At 40.5% G+C, this 24,908-nt stretch overlaps 1 protein-coding gene across 3 annotated transcripts in view; it reads left to right on the forward strand.

Moving 5' to 3' along the window:
• Positions 1-24,908, forward strand: part of ICA1 (islet cell autoantigen 1) — a 102,418-nt gene that overhangs the window by 14,721 nt on the left and 62,789 nt on the right. For all 3 annotated transcript variants that reach the window (XM_063452423.1, XM_063452422.1, XM_063452424.1), the window contains exons 2-5: positions 6,104-6,141; positions 11,023-11,194; positions 13,402-13,474; positions 14,542-14,665. In XM_063452423.1, coding sequence (XP_063308493.1) covers positions 6,125-6,141; positions 11,023-11,194; positions 13,402-13,474; positions 14,542-14,665 — 386 coding nt within the window. In that variant the 5' untranslated portion in view covers positions 6,104-6,124. The remainder of the gene's footprint in view (positions 1-6,103; positions 6,142-11,022; positions 11,195-13,401; positions 13,475-14,541; positions 14,666-24,908) is intronic.

Here is a 24,908-nt window from a genome sequence, read left to right on the forward strand (position 1 = left end):
TCAAGAAATTGTGACAGAAAAAAAAACACATAACCATTACTTATTATGACAGAATGAACAATGTGAAGGGAAAAAAATACAAGCGCGTATTACAATATATACTTTGTGTTTGTTTGTTTGGTTTGACGGTTGTGAAGTGAAATGAATAATTCCCATTTGAGAGAGTTGTTTATAGAGAATTATCAGCAATTGACAAGAAAATTGTTAGGCTTAGGATGCTGAATTGTAAAACCTGACCTAAAACTCTGACTGTTTCCAGCTCAGGTTTGTTGGCATATAATTTGACACTTTCTGGACAGTGCACAGTTTATTTAATAATCTTGACAGGGTCTCGGGTTTCCAAGCAGGTTTCTAAAATGAGGAAACAGTGATTCTACCCAGAGATGTTTGCATACCGATGACATAAAGAAACAATCTAAGAACTAAAACCATTACAATTTAAGTGTTTTTTGTGTGTAGTTGTTTTCTCTTTTGTACACAGCTGTCGATTTGCTCCCTGTTTGGCGAGTGCCTCCTTTATTCCTTTTTGATATCACAAAAGAGACTGTGATGGATTTTATTTCATGAATTGAAACCTATAAACAACAAGGAACACTCTAACATATTTAAAAATAAATATATTTATTTTTTTAACGATTGTGTTGATTTAAGTGCTCATACTGCAAAAAGTGTATTGTAATTTCTTGATATTTTTTGTGTTTTAGTTTTGTGAAATGTTTTCTATTCTTGTCATGTGTACAGTAACTAGTACTGTATGTGTTAGCAGAACATGTGATTTATTCTTTATTTAATCTTTAGAGACTGATGTTTGCTTGTTTGTTTTTCTTCTTCGTCCTTTTGCTTGGTTTGCTCTGTAATGATGCATGATTTTATATCATACATTATAGCAATTAGAGGCACAAGGGAGCTGAACTGATCAATATTCTCCTTTCTGTATTCTAGGAGTCCAGAAACTGCCACATTACCTGCAGGCCGCGTAACTGCAGCCTGTATGTGGAAAGGGATCAGGGTAAAAATTAAATTAGAGTTTCCCAACAACACCTTCGAGCCAGCTTGCCAGGGCTGAATTTCCATTAAATTATGTTGGTATTGTGCCAGCAGGCCCCTGGGCAAACTCTTTCGAATGGTTTAACCACACAGTGTGCAGTGATCTGCAGTTCCCCCAGGTGGCATCCAGCTTTTGAATCTCGGTTTAAGGAACGCGCAGAATGCCGCCGGGAAAGTGACCTGCTGATTGGCTTAGAGCATCAGCAGCACTTACTTTGGTAAGCATGGGACCACTAATTCTGGCCCTAGTTGACTTAGGGGAGAACCCGGTATCGAGTTATAAATACCGGTAGGTTTCCGTGGTTCCAGCAACAATCTGACCCTGCTGGTATTTAAAAGGCACAGTGTTCTATGCCATCCTTTAGTATAAAAAGCTTGAAATACATAATGGCATAGATCGTGTTTTTAAAGGGTTTAACTACTTGCAGAGAAGTCCAAACACATAAGGCACTTCCACTTGCCAAATTGCTTTATGTGTGGAGAGTGTGTACATTTATTATTTATTTTAGAAAAATGCCAATTTTAATATAACTCTGCATCTTCATAAATGAACCTTGTTGCACCTCCCAAGCTGTCAAGCAGACAGCTGGTCCTGTCCCTTTCCTGAGTTTATCTCTGAATTCACTAAATTCAAATGGCAGGCAATTATCCATAGCACCTGCCTTGCAAAGGCTTCTCAATGAGCTGTAATACAGAAAGTCTGTGCCAGGGAAGACGTGAAAAGCTTTAAATAGCTGCAGATTCTAGATCTGCAGTTACTTCAATCCAAGGCTTCATGTACACCCATCGAAAACATGCAGAACAAATTGTATGCATATTATCTTTAAAGGGTTTTAATGTATTTATCTAGTGTTCCATTCTTCCTTTACTTGAAATGCAACGTTTTCAGGGATTTTTTTTTTTTTTTTCATATTAAAGTATTTTATTTCGTCCACCTCCTGAACACGTCTCTACATAATTAACAATCACCAAACAAATTCTTAATAATAAAGATCCAACAAGGAGAGGTACAGTTTTTTTTAAAAGCAGCCTCAGTTTTTGGAATGCTGTTATATAAGAAGAACAAATAACTGTAGAAATTAGAGAAAATACATTTTAGCTGATTGGCATGCTTACCTGAGGCTTCAGTCCTATGGCAGGTGTACTGTAAAGAGAGTTCAAGCAGGAGCACATGTGTATAACTGATCAGTATATAAACACAGTAATTTCATAACTAGAAAGGTGATTATTGAATTGCAAGTCCCAAAAACCCCTGTCAGTCCCTCCCCATACAGAATAGGCAGACAGACAGGCACTTTGGCAGATTTATAGTTGAGAGCTATCTCTCTGCACGTTAACCCTTGAAGTGCTGGGTTAAACATGTTCAGACTCCATAGGTCAGTATGAAGTTTATTTGTCCTGAAGCTGTTTTCAGAAACACTGAATATTTGTATCCATGGTGTGTGTATCCCTGTATCCATGATGAGTCTGTTGAGAACAGATGGTATAGTGGGATGGTGACTTGGAAAATGTTTCTGTTATTTATGACGTGGTAATGCTGCTAATTCTTATTACATTTGCTTGCTGTTTTGTCACAAACCATCCATCAGTAAGTGCCTAACTAGTCTGACCAGGTTTTGATGAGTGTAGCATGCTCAATGAAGTGGTCTGGGTGCCAGGTCCCCCAGGTTTTAACCATTAAGATGTAAACATAGTTTCAGAGAAACTGCTATGTTTGCATTGCAGGATTAATCCAGCCTCTAGTGGCTGTCTTCCTGACAGCCGTTAGTGGTGCTTCTGCGACGCTGAATGCGAAAATCGCATTCAGCGCGCAGAACGTCCATAGGAAAGCATTGAGAAATGGGCGTTTTTAATGCGTGCGCAGCTCTGGCCGCACATGTGCATTCCACTCCACTCGGGAGCTGACGTCGGATTGCGGGGAGGTGTCACCAGCACCAAGCGAGCCCGGCGCTGGATTAAAGTAAGTAGCTGAAGGGGTTTTAACGTGAGGGTCGGGCCTCCCTTAGGGCACTATAGTGTCAGGAAAACCGCTTTGTGATCCTTTTAATTTAATTTAGGACCATATGCAGTCTTAGGCACAGAATTAAGGATTGCAATCCCTTGCATGGCCCTAGTGCCCACTGCACAGAGCAAACTTATCTAATCATGCATATAACAAATAGGAAATACAACACTTTTTTGTGCAAATAGACAGCAGCAACTTTTGCAAGGGCTATCCCTATATCCCAGACACAGACTTTCAGTCTCTGCCAGGGAGCTGACCTGTCACAAGTTTCTCATTAAAATTGCCACTTTTATAAACTATGAAAAACTTGCTGAATTGCTTTGTGTGTCTGGAGTGTTGACACTGTGTATTCGTGTCTTACTTACGTGTTCAAGGGGTTAGAAAAGAATGTTGTTGGTGGAGTTTTATTACAATGAATGACAACTGTGCTCTACATACCCCATGCTACTCCACCTCCAGTGCCTGGCTTTCATCTGGATCTTATGTAATTTCATTGTCATAACATGCTTTCACTTTATTTACTTTCAACCAAATTGAACCTGCATTGAGACTGATAGGTCCCGCTTGTTTTCAAATTGATTTCTATGCTTTAGTGACAATTATTAAAAAATACTATTTTTTTTAATTTGTAATTTTTATAAATTTTGTTCAATGCAAGAAAAAGAAATTAGGGGTACAGAAGGAAAAAAAGGAGGGGGGTTAATGGGTTACAACTGTTCCATCAGTATATTCTTGACCGTACATAAGTAAGGTGTGATCATCATACCGTAACAACAGCTTCACTCATCTTTGTACATATGCACATCATATTTCGGAATCCGTCTACCTGAATCCTTTATGGAGACAGACCCCAAAGCGTAGGCTAGGACATAAACTCAAAAGGGAGCGTAGTACCACGGACCGTCAGTGTAAACAGTGAGTGTAAGAAACAATTAGTGTAGGATCACTGTCATAATGCCAAGCATCCAGTATGCACGGGTGCCTCTGATGGACACATTGAATGCCCAAGGAAGATAGAGGAAAAAATAAAGCTTGGGATTAGAAATCACAAAAATACACCGTGATTGGGGTTGGAGAGTATGTTAAGCTAAATGATGTCCACAGTTGCCAAGCAGTGTTGCCAGCAGAGCACGTGGATAGTTAACTCTACTAGCCTGGTGATAATAGTCTAGAAAAGTACAGGGATATAGAAATCTAGAGTGCTCCAAGGAAACCAGACGGGACAGGTAGAAAGGGCCGAAGATCAACATGCGGTGATATTGTCGAAATCAGCGGCACCCCATCATATGCCCTCTCCCATGCCCTCCAGGCATCATTAAACATTTGTATTTTCCTGCTAGAGGTGAACGCCATTCGCTCGTGTGTGTGAAATTGTTTTATATTTGAAAATACTTTTATCTGAATTGCAACTGAACAGCGGCCAACTTTCCCTAATATAAGAATAGAAAACCTGTTTAATAGAATCTATAGCATATCTGCCGACATTTCAAATGAACAAAGAGGAACGCTGTAATTTTAGGGGTGTGTCCGGGGCACAATACTTTTAAGTATTATTGCTGTAGAGCTTTGTTATACACTTGGACACGCCAACAATGTCGAACTGCTTAAAAAGAAGGACATTAGGATAAGAAAGAGGGACACAGGTAACAGGTAACTAATCGGCAGCTACATGTGGTGGATTTATGGTAGTTTTCCATGTGGCTATCGTTGAGGGCAGAGATGAAATTCCAATTGGCTGAGAACATCAGCTGATCGGTCGCAGCCAATGAGCTAGGCCCTGCACAGGGCTTAAGGACCAATGTCATGACATTTTCAGTTTTAATTTTTTTTAAAGTTTGTCACAGTTAATGATACTTTATGCTATATATATATATATATATTTAATTTATTTTTTAATTATGTGTATTGATTTTATTTGTTTTGGAACATTTCACTTTTTTTTTTTTTTTTTTTTATCTAGCTGAGCAGCCATGTTGGGTTCGACGTTACTGTTGTTTGACCAACTGCTGCTCACCCTAACTGGCCTGCTTGTGCTGTGATTGCTCAGTGTGAAACGGCAGCAGCAGCAGGCTAGTGAGTCTGAGCAGCTGTTGGTCAGATAACGGTAGAGTCTAACCCAACATGTCTGTTAGATCAATAATGCTGGGCTTAGCTGATCGGCTGAGAGTGATTAGCAATATATCCCACCATTGACAGACATAATACTGCTTTTGTTTGTAGCAAATCAGAGTAGCCAAAAGTTAATTTGCATTATTATACCGCAATCTGGGTTTTACCTAGTTAAAGCCAGGCCGGAGCTGGCTATTGGGCAAATCGGGCTAAAACCTGTAAACTGGCATTGCTCCTCAGCCGAGGGCTGGTGTGGAGATAGCAGATCTATCTCCATAATGGACTTGTGAATAAAATACAAATGTAACCACCAGGTTATATGTCAGCTGCTCTGTCTGCTGCTCGATGTAAGTGTCTTATTTGGCTACTTCTTGTAGTGTTCACCAGAATTGGATTTGGACTAGTACAGTCAGCAGTGTGGCCTCTAACTCTCTCACATTGCGACCATTCACCTTCGCATAGGTGAGGAAGTCGCCACAAGTGGTAGCTGGCTGAGGTTGACTGGGCACGGCCAACATGTGCCTTGTTTGATTTATGGTTTCTGGTTTAAACCAAAATAGTCAAAATGAAGAATGAATGACTGGAGGATATTTTGCAATGTGGTCACTTTGGCCTAAGATGTAAAATTCAGTTTGAGCTTCTGACATAAACCATTATTGTAAAAAAAAAAAAAAAAAAAGACTTTAGTCTTAGAGAAGATTTAGCAAAGTTCCCCATACTTAGTTGCAAAGCAGATTCCTATTACGTAATCTAATCATGTTTGTAGCTCTTGGATAAATGCCATTTTACTTTTTCTCTGTAAAAACTATTACTTTTCATTAATTTTCCTCCAAGTCTTTTCAAGGTCTGCTTATACAGCATACCTCTAATATTTGATTTACAGAAATATCATTGATCATATGATGGTTGAATAATTTTATTTTTATTGGTTTTGTTTTTCAGGTGTCTCAAGACTAAACTGTCATGGACAGTCACAGTTAGTAAGTAAATTTTTTTAAACCCTTTATTAACAAAATCCCATATGTCTCTCACAAGTACTGCACTCCATTTAAAATAATCTCAATTCCAATTATTATTTTTATTCATGCAAGTCTATGCTTTTCTATCGTATTTTAGATTTAATTTACTGGAAGAGTTTGATATTTTTTTTTAACACTTTACCAGGACCTGATTGACAACTTTTTGGTATGATCTAGGCCAGACAAGCAGATCATCAAATTCCCCTCTCACATAGATGCTCTAGCCTACCATATCTAAGCCTATTCTGAGCCTTAAAGGACCACTATAGTGCCAGGAAAACAAACTTGTTTTCCTGCACTATAGGGTCATTAGGTCCCCCCCACCCTCAGGGCCCCCTCCTGCCGGGCTGAAGGGGTTAAAACCCCTTCAGCCACTTACCTTTCTCCAGCGCCGGGCTCCCTTTCAGTCAGTGAGACAGCCACTAGAGGCTGGATTAGCCCTCAGTGAAACATAGCAGTTTCTCTGAAACTGCAATGTTATCAGCTGCAGGGTTAAAACTAGAGGGACCTGGCACCCAGACCACTTCATTGAGCTGAAGTGGTCTGGGTGCCTATAGTGGTCCTTTAAACCAAGCCTGGGCACCCCTCATTGTGATTTAATGTCGCCACTCATTGCTGTGTAATATAAACTCATATCTGATGGCTCAATATCGTCCGTTGGATAACCGTATATTTCACAGACTGCATTATTTTGATTTCATCATTTAGCTTTAAACACTTGCCACAAAAATGATCTAATTTTAAAATATTTAATTCAAATGAAGTAATGCATTTAACCTGTTGAAACATAAAATAATATTCTTCATTTAGTTACCTCATTTAAAAGCTGCTAAAAGCATTTTATCAGTCATTTTAAAAATGGGGAATGGCGGGTTTCTAGCACTTGTAATAAAACGAACAAGGCAGCTCGAACTAACCAAACCAGAGTCTCTCATTTGCGGTCACAGATAAAATGTATACAAGGAGAAGAAAATTATCACCTTGGAAAATCCTCAGATACAGGACTATATGCAACAAAATTAGAGGACACAAAATGGAATGTGTTCCCTATTAAGGGCTAGTATGTAGGAGTTAAGGAAAATACTCTCTCATTAGAGATTTTCTTTGCCTGAAGCTGAAGTAAGCAAGGTGAATTGTTAGTGTAGGACCCACCTAAGAGGTTTGCTTTGACGTGGCTGGTGGGCTTACATCTAATGGCCATTGGAGTGTCACTAAAAACCTCCAAGTATTTAAATATGCATGAGATATGGGATAGTGCACAAGTAACTATTTTCTTTGTTTTTTATTTAAATATTGGGGCTGATGTGTACTATTGTCATTGCTGCCACCCATGAGTAGTGGGAGTCTAAGCGCAGGACTTATTTTTGTGTATTTAAAAATGGAATATAGTGTAGTAAGTCAGATATTGAGTGGAGGAAACAAAAGGAAATGCATTTACATTGTACAGAGATAACAATTAGCTCCAATTCAGTGCGTCTGGACAACGTATTTCTCACCTGTGGGATCCAATGGGAGGTGGTGCAAAGGATATGTAACAGAAACATAAAGTAACACCAATACAGAGTAGAATGTTTTGCATACTAAATGGAGTGTGTACTTAAATAGGTGTACACTCACATTTTTGGAGCATTCTGACAGCTCCTAGTGCATAGTGTGGAGTGGTATATCCCCCACTCTTGGATATAAATGGTAGAAATCCTCACCATATGATGGGGGTATAACAGAAATAAAATAATGCTCACTGTATTAATTAAAAGGTGTAAGGTAATAGGAAATGTACTCACTGGTGCAGAGCAAAATAATGGTTTTGCTCAATCCACAGGACGTAGGTGATATACATTTAAAATACATTTAAAGCACTGAACCATACATTTAAAGCACTGAACAATTCCAGCCCCTCTTATATCTCTTCACTGATCCAGAGGTATGCCCCTCCTCGTACCCTCCGCTCTGCCCGCGACCACCTCCTGACCGCTGCTCGCACCCGTACGGCCAACTCACGCTTGCAGGACTTCTCACGGGCGGCTCCTCTCCTATGGAATAACTTGCCTACTGCCATCAGACTCTCCCCTAGTCTTCAATCATTTAAGAAGGGCCTTAAATCCCATCTCTTCAGGAAAGCGTATGGCCTCCCAGAGTAATCTCTCCCTTACATACCTGTCCCTATGGGATAGTGCTTTGCTCTCTCCTCCAGCTCTGCTTCACTCCTACTTGATATTTCCTATCCTAATGTTTCTAATACCCCACCTCCTATAGACTGTAAGCTCATTTGAGCAGGGTCCTCTTCAACCTATTATTCCTGTAAGTTTTCTTGTAATTGTCTTATTTATTGTTACATCCCCCCCCTCTCAAAATATTGTAAAGCGCTACGGAATCTGTTGGCGCTATATAAATGGCAATAATAATAATAATAATAATATATTCCCCATCAAAGAAGGTGATGTCCAAACGTCAGAGGAAACAGGCAGGTCCAGGAATAATAAAAATTCACTATTTTTATTGAAGACAACTTATAACAAGCAATAAAAGCAAGTAAAACAGACTAATATACAACACTTACCGTATTTTATTAACAGTTGCCCGATACAATACTGTTCCCTGTTTTGATCATAGAAAATCTTTAGTTTAGTCTTGTGACCCCAAGTAGAGGACAGTAGCAAGCAGCGGCAATATCCCCAAAAATGTCAAGGTTGTGATAATGTTTACACAAGATATGTCAACAGTATGCATTTTTTAATAATGTATAGTTTCAACATTGTGTTTATATATTTTATATGAAAATATTAATTCTATGCAACACAAACATTCAAGGACCACTATAGTGCCAGGAAAACATACTCGTTTTCCTGGCACTATAGTGCCCTGAGGGTGCCCCCACCCCCAGGGTCCCCCTCCCGCCGGGCTCTAGGGGGAGGAAGGGGTTAAACTTACCTCTTTCTCCATCGCCGGGCGGGGAGCTCTCCTCCTCCTCCTCTCCTCCCTCTTCTTCCGTCACCGGCTGAATGCGCATGTGAGGCAAGAGCCGCGCGCGCATTCAGCCATTCCATAGGAAAGCATTATCAATGCTTTCCTATGGACGCTGGCGTTTTCTCATTGTGAAAATCCCAATGAGAAGCGCGGAAGCCCTCTAGCGGCTGTCAATGAGAGAGCCACTAGGGCTGCATTAACCCATAGGTAAACATAGCTGTTTCTCTGAAACTGCTATGTTTACAGAAAAAAGGGTTAATCCTAGCTGGACCTGGCACCCAGACCACTTCATTAAGCTTTTGATTCTTAAAGAGAAACTATAGTGCCAGGAAAACAAAGCTACCTCCGCTAGGTCAAGGCCCCCCCATGGTGCAGAAGGGATTAAAAACCCATAGTCCTACACCGATGTCTCTCAAAGCTGGCTCCGGCTCAGATGACGTCGGCGGAAACCTGATGCGCATGTACGTCACTGGCCGCGCTCACAGTAAATTTTCCCCCATAGGAAAGCATTGGGTGACGCTTGGTGTCCTCATGCATAGCATGAGGACGTCCAGCATCAAAAGTCGCCTTACGACTCGGAAGTCCCTCTAATGGCTGTCTGGTAGACAACCACTAAAGGTGGAGTTAATCCACAAATGTAATTATTTATTAAATACTGCAATAATTACCTTTTCAGGGTTAAGGTACCTAGGAATATGCACCCAGGCCAATTCAATGAGATGAAGTGGCTTGGATGCCTATAGTATCACTTTAAGGCCAACTGGACCATAAAAAAAGAGATTGAAATCAAAAATGTATCTGATTAGCTGCTTTGTATAATTTAGGAGACACACTCTTTTGTTAAAGGAACATTTATGCCTCATGTTCCTTTCTTAATTTTGAGTACAGCTCCCTCCCCTTCTGAAACCAATGAACTCATCCATTTTGATTACTTTTATCCAATGCAGTTCTTCTCATCTGGGGATATATGGTCCATGTATGGCAAAAGCTTCACTGTACCAATTTAATGCTGCTCTAAGAGAAGCACTGTATTCTTTTGGCATTATCATACGGTGATACAAAACATTAAGACCTTCAAAAAAATCAGAGGTCTTCAGTGAGAAACCACCTTTAGTGGCTGCCTGCAGGAGGAAATTAGGAAATATTTAAATATTGGTGTTTCTTAAAAATGTAATTAAGATGAAATAGTATTTCTTCTTAGAGTATCCCTTTAAAGGGACACTATAGTCACCCAGACCACTTTAGCTCAATGAAGTGGTCTGGGTGCCAGATCCCCCACGTTGTTACCCTTCAGATGTAAACATAGCAGTTTCCGAGAAACTGATATGTTCACATTGCAGGGTTAATCCAGCCTCTAGTGGCTGTCTTCCTGACAGCCGCTAGAGGCGCTTCTGTGACGCTGGATGTGAAAATCGCATTCAGCGGGCAGAGTGTCCATAGGAAAGCATTAAGAAATGCTTTCCTATGGACTGTTTGAATGTGTGCGTGGCTCTTGCCCTGCATGCGCATTCCGCTCCACTCTGGAGCTGACTTTGGCGGGGGAGGAGAGGTCACCAGCGCCGAGGGAGCCCGGCGCTGGATTAAAGTAAGTAACTGAAGGAGTTTTAACCCCTTCAGCACAAGAGAGGGGGGCCCTGAGGGTGGGGGGGGGCCTAAGGGTTATATAGTGTCAGGAAAACGAGTTTGTTTTCCTGACACTATAGTGATCCTTTAAGGATAATTGGAGTATGTAATATAAAACCAAAGAGCGGTGTGTAAGATGTTTTAATTATGACCCCTTTTTACCAGCCTTCAATTGTCAGACAAAAAAAAAAACTTTTATCTGCCAACACGAGCCATATTGGTGATTGCTAAGTGGTATGTGTTTTCTTACAGCCAGTACTCAAGGGAATTCTATGATCGGTATGCACAAAGCCAAGAAAAATCTGTGGTGAACAAGATGCAGCAGAAATATTGGAAAACCAAGCAAACGTTCATCAAGGTTACCGGGAAGAAAGAAGATGAACATGTTGTAGCATCTGATTCAGATCTGGATGCTAAACTAGAGGTTAGGATTTCATTCTGATGTATATTAATGTCAATTAGAGTGACAGGAGTGGCTACCCCCCTTATAGGTAGCACATTGTCCTTACCTGACACTTAACACTGGGATTAGGGAAACCCTAAACCCCAATGCTTTGCACCTCCTAATCCTACCAGTGCTTGTATGAATGGCACAGTAATTACTCTGCACTCCTATGAATGCAGCACGTGTACAAGAGTGTCATTTTCACAATGTGCATTTTAAACACATTCTGACAGACATTTTTAAAGGATGCCTTATGTAAGTAATTTTCTCTTGAGTTCCCATAATTGTGCAATATACATTTTCTCCATAAGATGGAGCACATATTTTACACATCTAGAAGAATAATCTGAGCCTGAATTGTTTGCCTAAGGGGTTGGAATAAGGCTGGGTGAGTCACTTGAATGCCTAGGTAAACATACAAAATTGAACACCCTTTGTTAATATACTTGTAATTATTATGCTCTAGGTTCTTCTGTAAATAGAACTGTCAGATGTGACTCGAGAGCTAACTTACGGCCTAAATTTAATATTGATGGATACGCATTCTAAAAGGTTTTATGGTCTGAAAAATATTAGAATTTTTTTTTTTTTTTTATATATTGAGATATTTGTTTTATGTATGATATTTTTTTTATATATATATTTTAGTATGCTGAATAAATCATTTCAAACGTTTATGCACAAATATAATTTGGCAAGCTTACCAACAACAGCAAATCAATGTCTAGTTATTCTATTCTTGAAAGGAATAATATAGGCTCTGGAACACAAGCATGTATTCCTGACCATATAGTGCAAAACCCACCATTTAGGTGGCTTGACCCCCCTTAAAAGTTAATAAAACTCACCATATCTCGGTGGAGATGCTGAACGGCACTGCTGCCTTCTGTGCAGCACTGAGCCAGGAAGCACCTCCAGTGGCCATCTGAGGAGTGGCCACTTGGATGTGTCCCTAGGGGCAATATAAACACTGACTTTTCTCTGAAAAGGCAATGTTTGCATGAAAATGCCTGCATATAATGATTACCGGTATATTCACCAGAACAACAACATTAAGGTGTAGTTGTTCTGGTGACTATAGTGTCCCTTTAATGTACCTTAAGCTCACGGGCACTGCCATCTACCTTTTGTATCGATCTGTTTATATTGTATTGTTCTAATTGTAATTGTCAGTAATAAATAAATAAACAAAACTTAGGCTGATATGTGTGTGTGGAATTTAATGGAAACAGAGTAAGACTTTGGAATGTGCATGGGAGGGAGTGATGGAATAACGAAAGGGATAAATGAAAAGGCGGAGAGAAGGGAAGAAAATTTAAAAAGAGGATATATACTTACCGTATCAGTTAATATTTCCACCTCTGTTTCCATTTTGCTATCTCTTCCTTATTAGTAGAGCCCCAAAATTCTGTCTCTGCCCCATCTTGTCCAAAGTGACACATGCCATAGGTTCTGCACTACTTGTACAGATAATGGGGTTTATAAATAATTTTAAAAGCAGATCAGCCAGTGCGTGATGCAATAAAACTTTTACTATAGAAAAATCTGTACAAATTTAAAGTCCACCTGAAAAGAAAGGGCCGCTGAAATATCTGACCATACCGTTGCCTCCTTATCTTAATCTTCCTTAACAAAGCGAAAACCAAAAGCATGAAGCTTTCCAATAACTTTAATAGAAATTTTAAAAAAACTGGTTCCACTAGTTGAAGTCAAATATAAATTTTCATTTACTTACACAACCAGTTTTCATTACAGTGAGCAGGTCTATTATGCAATACATGGGATTGTTGTATCCTCTTGATAATCACCTGGCATGCAGAAGACTATCAAAATACATCTGGCATGTAGGGCTGATTGGCTGAGTAATCTCTGCAAGTTCCTGCATGTAAAATACATCACTGTAAAAGGAGCAGATATTTTATGTTTGCTTCAATTAATTTTATTTTATGTGGGGTTTTTTGGCAGGGGTTGTTGTGTGTTTTATATCATTCTTAAAAGGGGGGGGGCAAATCCATCTTAGGGGCCGTTTTGAGCAACAATCTAATACACTTCCTGAAACATTGGCATAAGTAAATATAACTTGTGTGTAACAATATTATACATTAAAAAGCAGTGTTTTCTTTGTTTTGTTTTTCCATAATCACTTTGCAAAAATCTAATGATGTTTGTTTGTTTGTTTTTTGTAGCTTTTTCATTCAATTCAGAGAACATGCTTGGAGTTATTGAAAGTGATTGAACAGTACCAAAAAAGGATCTGCTGTAAGTTGCCAATAATCTGTTCCTCCCAAAATTGTTTATAAATGTTTTTATTATTATAGTAAATGTGTCGATAAGCCATCGTACCCCTTATTCTGTATATCCAGACATCTCCACGCTGGATAATGTTTATTAGGACTATGGCCTTGTGTGTGTGTGTGTGTGTGTGTGATTATAGTTTTATTATCAGAACAGGAGATACAAACTTCTAAACTGTAAAGTAAACTGTGCAGTCATAACTGTTTAAAAATTAAAGGAACACTATAGTCACCTAAATTACTTTAGCTAAATAAAGCAGTTTTAGTGTATAGATCATTCCCCTGCAATTTCACTGCCCAATTCACTGTCATTTAGGAGTTAAATCACTTTGTTTCTGTTTATGCAGCCACACCTCCCCTGGCTATGATTGACAGATTGAAAAAAAAACTGGTTTCACTTTCAAACAGATGTAATTTACCTTAAATAATTGTATCTCAATCTCTAAATTGAACTTAATCACATACAGGAAGCTCTTGCAGGGTCTAGCAAGCTATTAACATAGCAGGGGATAAGAAAATCTTAATTAAACAGAACTTGCAATAAAGAAAGCCTAAATAGGGCTCTCTTTACAGGAAGTGTTTATGGAAGGCTGTGCAAGTCACATGCAGGGAGGTGTGACTAGGCTTCATAAACAAAGGGATTTAACTCCTAAATGGCAGAGGATTGAGCAGTGAGGCTGCAGGGGCATGTTCTATACACCAAAACTGCTTCATTAAGCTAAAGTTGTTCAGGTGACTATAGTGTCCCTTTAAATTTTTAATTTTATTTATTTTATGTCCTGTCACTATGGCTGTGTAAACAGAAACAAAAGTAATTTATCTTCGAAATGGCTGATAATTGAGCAATGAAACTGCAGGGGCATGATCTATACCAAAACTGCTTCATTAAGCTAAAGCTTTTTTTAGTGCCCATAGTGTCCCTCTAAATAATCCCATATACAAAAGCTAGTAAATGATTATTGCATTTTGTTATATTGAATCCCTGTTGACTGTTTTTATCATTGAGTGATGTTATGTTTTTTTTCCCCTTAGTTCTATCACAGGAAGAAAATGAGCTTGGCAAATTCCTCCGTTCGCAAGGATCTCAAGATAAATCCAGGGCTGGTAAAATTATGCAGGCTACAGGGAAGGCTCTCTGTTTTTCATCTCAACAAAGGTGTGTCATGTATAATGTACTGTGCAAGATGCATCAGCGCTGTCTGCCTGCTAGAATTGCCACTTATCGCCAATCCGTTTCATAATTCATTCTAAAAGCACAATGCTCTGAATAATTTGCTGAAATGGGAGAGTACTTATTGATTCAGTGTGTTACCTTAGAAAGACCTCCGATATAAGACAAGGGTGTGCTGGGAAGAATAGCTGCTGAGCAGTTTGTTCATGAGCCATATATTTGTGCCAAAGCACACTCATGCAAGCTCCATCATGATTAATTCTTATCATGCCACACTGTGTTGTTGTACACTGTGTTGTTGTACACTGTGTTGTTGTACACTGTGTCGTTGTACACTGTGTCGTTGTACACTGTGTCGTTGTACACTGTGTCGTTGTACAGTGATGTTGATATATAGCTCTTACAGGTCTTTGCTTATTTGAATATATGATATCTCTTCATAGAGAAAACTGTTTCATCTCTTGACTGTGCTTGGCCCTTCATACATTTTGGAGATGACAGGTTCGCGTTTAATCTGTTTGTCAATCAGCATCTGCAGCCATCAGATTCTTGCTTGCATTGGTGAATGTGAACCCTGTAACATTATTGTCGCAGACAGAACTACTTGCCATGAAGAGTGTGTGTATGAATAGGTCCACATCACCGAGCCTCTAGATGAACTAATTCAACACCTTTACCAGGGCATTTATTTACACAAATATAATCCTTCAAGAACTACCTACTATACTCCAGATTATCACTGAATTGTGATCACCAAGAGTTTATGCTGGGATTTATAGGCTGGCGCTCACTTTTATACCAACCTAACCCCAGTAACCCATTGTATGCTTACACTGCAAGTACACAATTATCAGTATGGCTATACGAGAAACCAAAACTATCATCAAAGGATATTGTGTATTCTGCAGAGAAAATACAGATCTTAATATATTAAAAATGATCAAATTACTGACAGTTACAAGGAACCCATAACCATAAACAAGTCTCTGTGTATAATGGTATGTCTCATATATATATATACAGTATATACAGTGCACCCCTCATATTTTTGTAAATATTTTATTATATCTTTTCATGTGACAACTTTTTGTTCTACTGCTTTTGTTGCCAACGTTTTAGACATTAATGTCTGTGTTGAGTTAATTTGAGGGGACAGCAAACTTACACTGTTATACAGGCTGTACACATACTACTTTACATTGTAGCAGGGTGTTATTTCTTCAGTGTTGTCACATGAAAAGATATATTCAAATATTTACAAAAATGTGAGGGGAGTACTCAGTTTTGTAAGATACTGTGTGTGTGTGTGTGTGTGTGTGTATATATACACATATATATATACACCAATTTTATCAGTTTTTTTCATATACATATATCTATATATATGTTTAGATAAAATTTGTATCTTCAAGAATTAGTACTGGGTTGGTGTGCATGCAAGAATACATGAACACATACGCCACCTTCGATGTAAAGAGAAAACACAAGGCTTTAACCTTTGAATGAATCATATATTTTTTACTGATATACAGTGCATTTTAACTCTTGATAGAACCAAACCATGCAGTGTGCATGACAATAATTTCCTATTCCTTAACGAGATACTGCTAATTTAGTGACATTAGTGTTGAATGGAACTGAAAATACTAAGTAAAATGAACAGTTATGCTGTTGTGATGGAAAGGCTTGGTCCTTAATGAGTTAATAATAAGGTAACCACACCACAGGTCTGATTTAGATGATGACGAATCCCCATCCACAGAGGGGGACATCAAGAGGCTGCTGGTAGACCTGAGGCTTGTCTTACAGCAGGAGGTGGAGGAAAGGGAGAAATCTAAGGACAACCAACTCCAAGAAATCAGGCACCAAGTGGAAGGACTTTCCAAACAGGTCCGTCAACTGCACGTTACTGCACAACAGGTCCGTCAACAGTACCCTCACTTGAATTCAGACACCGATACCTACCTGAAGGTAGATGGAGATGACTTATTGCCCTTCGCTTGGAGACTTACTACCTCCATGGGCCTCAAGTGCAATGCCGACACCCCACTTATTTTATCCACCTTCCGAGTGTGAAAATCGGCGGCAGCACCTCTAGGTGCCCCCAGAGGTCCCATAGCTACCACCAGAAATGTACGGCGAGAGCTGCCATTATGGCTAGTTCTAGATCACTGGAAACTGTGAGGGATGTACCTTGGCTATATATAGTGACCTTCCATTTTGTTTTTTAATTGAGAAAAAGCAACTGGCTTTTTAGCCAGTAGCCAGGAGATTTAGAGAGCATTCCCTTAGATCAGGGGTCTCCAAAATCCGGCCTTCCAGATGTTGCTGAACTACAACTCCCATGATTCTTTCATTGAAATAGATCACCAGAAAATCATGGGAGTTGTGTCAGGATCGGGACAGGGATCCAACACGCAGAGTACAAACAGGTGGTAGGTACGTATACCGGACCTTAGAATGGCCGGACTTAACGTAAGGAGTAAGTAGAGAATAGTCAGGGACAAGCCGAGGTCAAGGGAACGAGAGGACAGGTAAGCGAGAGGCAAGCCGAGTCAAAGGGTAACAGAGATAAACAGGGTAGTACAAACAAGCCGGGTCAAAACCAAAGAGACAACTAGAATACCAGAGCGCTGAGTGACTAGACAGGCTAGAACCACGACAGGGCAATGAGCAGATGCCGAAAGCCTTACTTTATACCTAGATTCTAGAGGGTAATCACGCCCCCAACGAGTCCTGATTAGTGCTCGGAACTTGACTGACAGGTCGACCCGGGTTGGCGTCATGACGTCGACTACTGAGCGTCGCGTCATATAAGGAAGTGGATCCCTCGCGGTCGGCTTGTAAAAGGCCGAGAGGACCGCGAGGAACGGAAGAAACAACCCCTCTGGGAGGATAAACGTCTAAGTCTCTCACCTCCTCTGAGGTAGAGACTACAGGTACCCTGACAGTACCCCCCCTCTCAGAAACGCCCACCGGGCGGAAGGAACCGGGACGAGATGGAAAACGGGAGTGAAAAGCCCTGCGGAGGCGAGGAGCATGTACATCCTCCTTAGGTACCCAAGTCCTCTACTCAGGACCATATCCCTTCCAGTCAATAAGATATTGTAACTTCCCCCGGGAGATTCGAGAATCGATGATGGAGTTGATTTCATACTCCTCCTGACCCTCAACCTGAACAGAGCGAGGAGAGGATATAGTGGAGGAAAATCTGTTACAGATTAACGGTTTCAGTAAAGAAACGTGAAAGGAGTTAGGAATGCGTAAGGCAGCTGGAAGAGCTAGGCGATACGCAACTGGGTTAATTCGAGTCAGAACCCTGTAAGGGCCAATGTAACGAGGAGCGAATTTCATAGAAGGAACCTTTAAACGAATGTTTCTTGTACTCAGCCATACCCTATCACCTGGAACAAAAACCGGAGCCGCCCTTCTGTGCTTATCAGCATGTTTCTTGAACAACATGGAATTATGTAGGAGAATTTGTCGAGTCTGATCCCACAACTTCCTCAAATTGGCAACATGAACATCAACCGACGGTACCCCTTGGGAAGGAGAAACCGAGGGAAGAATGGAAGGATAAAAGCCATAATTCATGAAAAAGGGGCTAGAACGAGTAGAATCACAAACAAGATTGTTGTGTGCAAACTCTGCCCAAGGAATCAGACCAACCCAATCGTCCTGGTGTTCGGAAACAAAACAACGCAAATATTGTTCAATCTTTTGGTTGGTGCGTTCAGCAGCTCCGTTAGACTGAGGATGATAGGCAGAAGAGAAATTCAATTTGATACCCATTTGAGAACAGAATGATTTCCAAAAACGGGAAACAAATTGGGAACCTCTATCGGAAACAATTTCGGAAGGTATCCCATGTAAGCGAAAAATCTCTCTTGCGAATATCTCAGCCAATTCAGGAGAAGATGGAAGTTTAGGTAAGGGCACGAAATGTGCCATCTTAGTAAACCTGTCAACCACCGTGAGAATCACAGTCTGTTTTTTAGAAGCAGGTAAATCGACAATGAAGTCCATGGCCAAACAGGTCCATGGTTTCTCGGGGATCTCCAAGGGATGCAAAAACCCACATGGAAGTGTCTGAGGTCGTTTAGTCTTCATACAGACCTCACATGCTTCAACAAAATCCCCAATATCTTTACGTAATGAAGGCCACCAGAAATCTTTAGATATTAGGGAACACGTCTTGCGAATGCCAGGATGCCCAGCCACCTTACTGTTGTGAAAGCATTCTAATAGTTCCCGTTGCAGCTCAGGAGGAACAAAGTACCGTGCCCCGGGTCCCTGTCTAGGGGCCAGATGTTGTAACTTCATGATCTCGGCAAGCAACGGAGAATGAATCCTGAGACTCGTGTTGGCGATAATATTGCACTTGGGAACTATAGAAGACAAAACCGTCTCAGATATAGTAGAAGGCTCATGCTGGCGAGACAAAGCATCGGCCTTAGAGTTCTTAGAACCAGGTCTATAAGTGAGCACGTAATTGAAATGAGTGAGGAATAAAGACCAACGAGCTTGCCTGGAGGACAAGCGCTTGGCCTCCCCAATATAGGACAAGTTCTTGTGGTCTGTTAAAATAGTAACAGGATGTAAAGTGCCCTCCAATAAATGTCTCCACTCCTTTAAAGCCATGATAACTGCTAGTAGTTCCCTGTCACCAATGTCATATCTGCTCTCAGGACCTGATAGTTTCTTGGAAAAAAAAACACATGGATGTAAGGGCTTATCCACACCTAACCTTTGGGACAGGATAGCACCTACACCTGTCTCTGAGGCGTCTACCTCGAGTAGGAAAGGCAGAGTCGTATCAGGGTGAACCAAAATTGGTGCAGAAGCAAACAGTTCCTTGAGTGTCTTGAAGGCAAGAAGGGCTTCAGTAGACCAGTTCTTAGTGTCAGCCCCCTGTCTGGTCATATTGGTAATAGGAGCTATAATTGAAGAGTATCCCTTAATGAAGCGCCTATAATAGTTGGAGAATCCAATAAACCTCTGAATGGCCTTGAGGCCCCTGGGTAAAGGCCAATCCAAAATTGACTGGAGCTTATCCGGGTCCATCTTAACCCCTTAAGGACCAAACTTCTGGAATAAAAGGGAATCATGACATGTCGCACGTGTCATGTGTCCTTAAGGGGTTAAACCCTTCCCCAGAAATCACATAACCAAGAAAGTTTATCTGGGATTGGTCAAAGCTGCATTTCTCCAATTTGCAGTACAAGCCATGTTGGAGAAGCTTGCGCAATACCCTTCTGACTTGTCTGTGGTGAGTCTCAATCTCTCTAGAGTGTATAAGTATATCATCCAGATATACAATAACGCAGTCATGTTGAAATTCCCTAAGAACTTCATTGATCAGGTCCTGAAATACTGCCGGTGCATTACAGAGACCAAAAGGCATTACTGTGTATTCATAGTGCCCATAACGGGTATTGAACGCCGTCATCCACTCGTGTCCCTGCTGAATTCTCACCAAGTTATACGCCCCTCTGAGATCTAACTTGGTGAAAATCTTGGAGCCTTTTAGACGATCAAAGAGCTCGGTAATCAAAGGAATTGGGTAGGCATTTCTAATGGTTATTTTGTTCAAACCTCGATAATCAATGCAAGGTCTTAGTGTACCATCCTTCTTCTTAACAAAAAAAAACCCAGCCCCGGCAGGGGAGGAGGATCTCCTAATGAATCATTTTTCAAGGTTCTCACGAATATACTCCTCTAAGACTAAGTTCTCTTTAGTAGACAAAGGATATACATTACCCCTGGGGGGCATAGTACCAGGTAGTAATATAATCTTACAATCAAAAGACCTGTGTGGAGGTAAAGTATCAGCATTCTTTTTGTCAAATACTGCCTTTAAATCCAGGTACAGAGGCGGTATTTGTACCTCTGTAGAGTAGGTAGAATTACTCGGTGTGTTAACTGCGCAAAGCGGTGACACTGTCCGTAAGCACCTGTCCTGACAACCCTGACCCCATGAGACTATCTCCCCTAATTCCCAATCAATAATAGGGTTATGTCTTTTTAACCAAGGATACCCCAGGACTATGGGAACAGATGGAGACGAAATAAGCAATAAAGATATGTCTTCCTCGTGTAAGATACCAACAGTTAATTTAACGGGTATGGTTTCACGAAAAATCACAGGCTCAACTAAAGGTCTACCATCTATGGCCTCAACGGCCAGGGGTGTCTCCCTTAACTGGGATGGGATAGTGTGTTTAGTAACAAAAACTTGGTCGATAAAGTTCTCAGCAGCTCCGGAGTCTATCAATGCCATAGTTTCTAGTACTCCCCTCTCCCAAGTTAAAGAAACGGGTAGCAGAAGCCTGTGATCTTTATAATTATGATTAGAGGACAAAATAGAAACACCCAAGGCCTGTCCTCTAGAGAAACTTAGGTGCGAGCGTTTCCCGAGCGACTAGGACAATTTAGGCGTAAATGACCTCTGACTCCACAGTACATACACAACCCCTCCCTTCTCCTGTACTGTCTCTCCTCTTCTGAGAGGCGAGTATTGCCTATCTGCATAGGTTCTGGAAGAAGTGAGGTTGTGGATTCAGCACTTTGAAATGAAGGAGCTAGTTTAAAGGAAGGTCTACGGTCTCTCTCTCGAGTGTTCTGCCTCTCTCTTAAACGTTCATCAATGCGAGAAATAAAAGAAATTGAATCCTCCAAATTTTCAGGAAGCTCTCTAGTAGCAACCTCGTCAAGGATTATGTCTGATAACCCGTTTAAAAATACATCTATATAAGCCTGTTCATTCCACTTAACTTCTGCCGCCAAGGACCTGAACTCTAGTGCATAATCCACAAGTGTTCGGTTTTCTTGTCTAAGGCGCAACAGTAATCTAGCTGCATTGACCTTTCTACCTGGAGGGTCAAAAGTTCTTCTGAAAGCAGCTACAAAGGCATTATAATTGTATACTAACGGATTATCATTTTCCCACAATGGATTAGCCCATCTCAAAGCTTTTCGACAAGTAATGTGATAATAAATCCAACCTTCGCCCTATCTGTAGGATAGGAGCGGGGTTGTAATTCGAAATGGATACCTATTTGGTTTAAGAAACCACGACACTTCTCTGGAGAACCACCATAATGTACAGGTGGGGTGATATGGGAAGAAGCACCTACAGTGGCAACCTCTAGACCTGAACTCACAGGAGAGATAGAAGTATTACGCATCTCCTCTGGTTGATTACTAGCACGAGATAGTAACGCCTGTAGTGCTAGAGCCATCTGGTCCATTCTGTGATCCATGGCGTCGAACCTAGAGTCAGAAGGACCAACCTGAGTGTTTGTACCTGCAGGATCCATTGGCCCTGTCGTAATGTCAGGATCGGGACAGGGATCCAACACGCAGAGTACAAACAGGTGGTAGGTACGTATACCGGACCTTAGAATGGCCGGACTTAACGTAAGGAGTAAGTAGAGAATAGTCAGGGACAAGCCGAGGTCAAGGGAACGAGAGGACAGGTAAGCGAGAGGCAAGCCGAGTCAAAGGGTAACAGAGATAAACAGGGTAGTACAAACAAGCCGGGTCAAAACCAAAGAGACAACTAGAATACCAGAGCGCTGAGTGACTAGACAGGCTAGAACCACGACAGGGCAATGAGCAGATGCCGAAAGCCTTACTTTATACCTAGATTCTAGAGGGTAATCACGCCCCCGACGAGTCCTGATTAGTGCTCGGAACTTGACTGACAGGTCGACCCGGGTTGGCGTCATAACGTCGACTACTGAGCGTCGCGTCATATAAGGAAGTGGATCCCTCGCGGTCGGCTTGTAAAAGGCCGAGAGGACCGCGAGGAACGGAAGAAACAACCCCTCTGGGAGGATAAACGTCTAAGTCTCTCACCTCCTCTGAGGTAGAGACTACAGGTACCCTGACAAGTTGTAGTTCATCAGCATGTGGAGGGCCGGAGTTTGGAGACCCCTGCCTTAGATGCTGATGGAGCGCTGAAGGCTCAATTGTGGTACAGAAGGGTGCCAACATGCTTACCCTACCCTATGCAGAAACTCCAGAGGCATTACTCCAGAGATTGGACTTACCAGCTATGACCACATTTCTGGGGACAACCCAAATAGCCTTACGGCAAGATGGAAGAAGCCACGGGGGAGATACCTGGATAGCCCAAGAAGCTCTACAAACTAACTGGGAGGAGCAATGCCTCGGCGGACACCTGGATTGCAGCTAACCCATGACAGATGTTGATATTTAAGTCGCTACCATTATATAATGTTATAATTTTATTTGTATGTTTCTTCTTAAATTTAATTTTCTACTCTTACTGAATACTAATTTTTTACAGACAGAAATGTAGGATACATATATAATGTTCAATCGAGGATATCCTAGTTTGGCAGTTAAATTGAGTATTTTTTACTTATGGATATAATGAAATGCAATTAGTGAGTTTTCATTACTCTTTCACTTTGACTTAATTTTACTGGCGTCTTGTTTGCCGCTTCGGCTGATGTCTGATGTAAATCTGTCCATTTTTATAACTCGAATAATGGTGAATTGTATACCGTGTGTACAAACTCCAATAAAAAAAAAAACATATACAATGATGCAGTATCCTTAACCCCTTAAGGACACATGACGTGTGTGACACGTCATGATTCCCTTTTATTCCAGAAGTTTGGTCCTTAAGGGGTTAAAGACCCATACATGGGTTCATGATGTAAATTGCCAGCTGATATCTTCGGTAAAGTCAACAGTTCAATTTTTCTTCCCACAAAACTGAATATATTTTATTTTGGATGATGGTCCTTCAGAAAATGTTAAATAAATACTGACAATGGGATAGAACAAGACTTTGCTTAAACCATAAAATAATATCTCTGTGGAGGAAAATGAGAACAAAAATGGCAAGAAACAATTTTTAGCTGATTTCTAGAATAACAGATTTGTTTTGGAAATGGCAAAATATGTGCCCAGCCCAGTTCATCCTCTGACTTTCCTGAACTAGATTTTGAGGACATATTACATACTCAAGGCCAGATTACTTATCACAGCAAGCAAAAATTAAATTGTAGCAATACAAAGATCCATTTTTATAATTCTGTATGTCACACTTCAGGAATGACCAAAGACTTTCAGTGTTACCCAACATACTTGCCTTTCTATCCTTGCCATCCATATATTAATAAAGTCACTAAAATAAGACTCCTGAGAACAGCCATCTTGCTTTTAAAACCTGAGACAGCCATGGCATTTCTAGTGCTATAAACTTAAATAAAACACTTTATACAACACCACTTATGGAAACATTTCATAGTGTAAACTACTGTAGTCTATTAATTATCAATATTATCAGAGTTTGGACATCTAAGACTAGCTGAGGATCATATACATTAATTTGTCCGTCTATAAAGAACATTTTAAGCTGGAACATTAAGTTATCAACTGCAAATTCCAGATTTCTCTATTATTTCTAATATCGTAAATTATTATTTTTATTTGTTCAGTAGTTGATTTGTAAGTAGTTCTTTTGTAAATCAAATATCCATCCAATTTATCCTAAAAGAAAATGTGTATATTTTTTTTTTTTAAATAAAAATGTGTAATCTCAAGAACAAACTATGTCAGCTGAATGTTGCTGTAAACGTGTTACTAACAATTCTAGCTGAATGCACTGTAGATCTAAATTCATGTGTCATCGGGTTGCATTTTTATCAAGAGCGTCAATGGTCTTAAAGGGACACTATAGTCACCAGAACAACTACAGCTTATTGAATTTGTTCTGGTGAGTAGAATCATTCCCTTCAGTCTTTTTGCTGTAAACACTGTCTTTTCAGAGAAAATGCAGTGTTTACATTACAGCCTAGTGATAACTTCTCTGGCCACTCCTCAGATGGCTGTGAGAGATCCTTCCTGGGTCAGGCTGCCTAAAATGTATCCAAAAATTCATTATCTCCTCCCTCTGCATGCTCAATCTCTTTCCTCATAGAGATTCATTGATTCAATTTGTTATCTATGAGGAGATGTTGATTGGCCAGGGCTGGGTTTGAAACATGCTGGCTCTGCCCTTGATCTGCCTCTTTGTCAGTCTCAGCCAATCCTATGGGGAAGCATTGTGATTGGATCAGGCTACCACTTCTAATGATGTCAGCAGACTGCTTGTTTTTTTGAGTGATGGCTTCAGGCTTGAATACAGTAAGATTTTGCTATATTTATGGAGGCATGAGGGCCCAGGGGGGCTAGATGGTGGTGTTAACAC

This window comes from Pelobates fuscus, chromosome 4 (assembly GCF_036172605.1).
Source record: "Pelobates fuscus isolate aPelFus1 chromosome 4, aPelFus1.pri, whole genome shotgun sequence".
NCBI classification, from domain to species: Eukaryota; Metazoa; Chordata; class Amphibia; order Anura; family Pelobatidae; genus Pelobates; species Pelobates fuscus.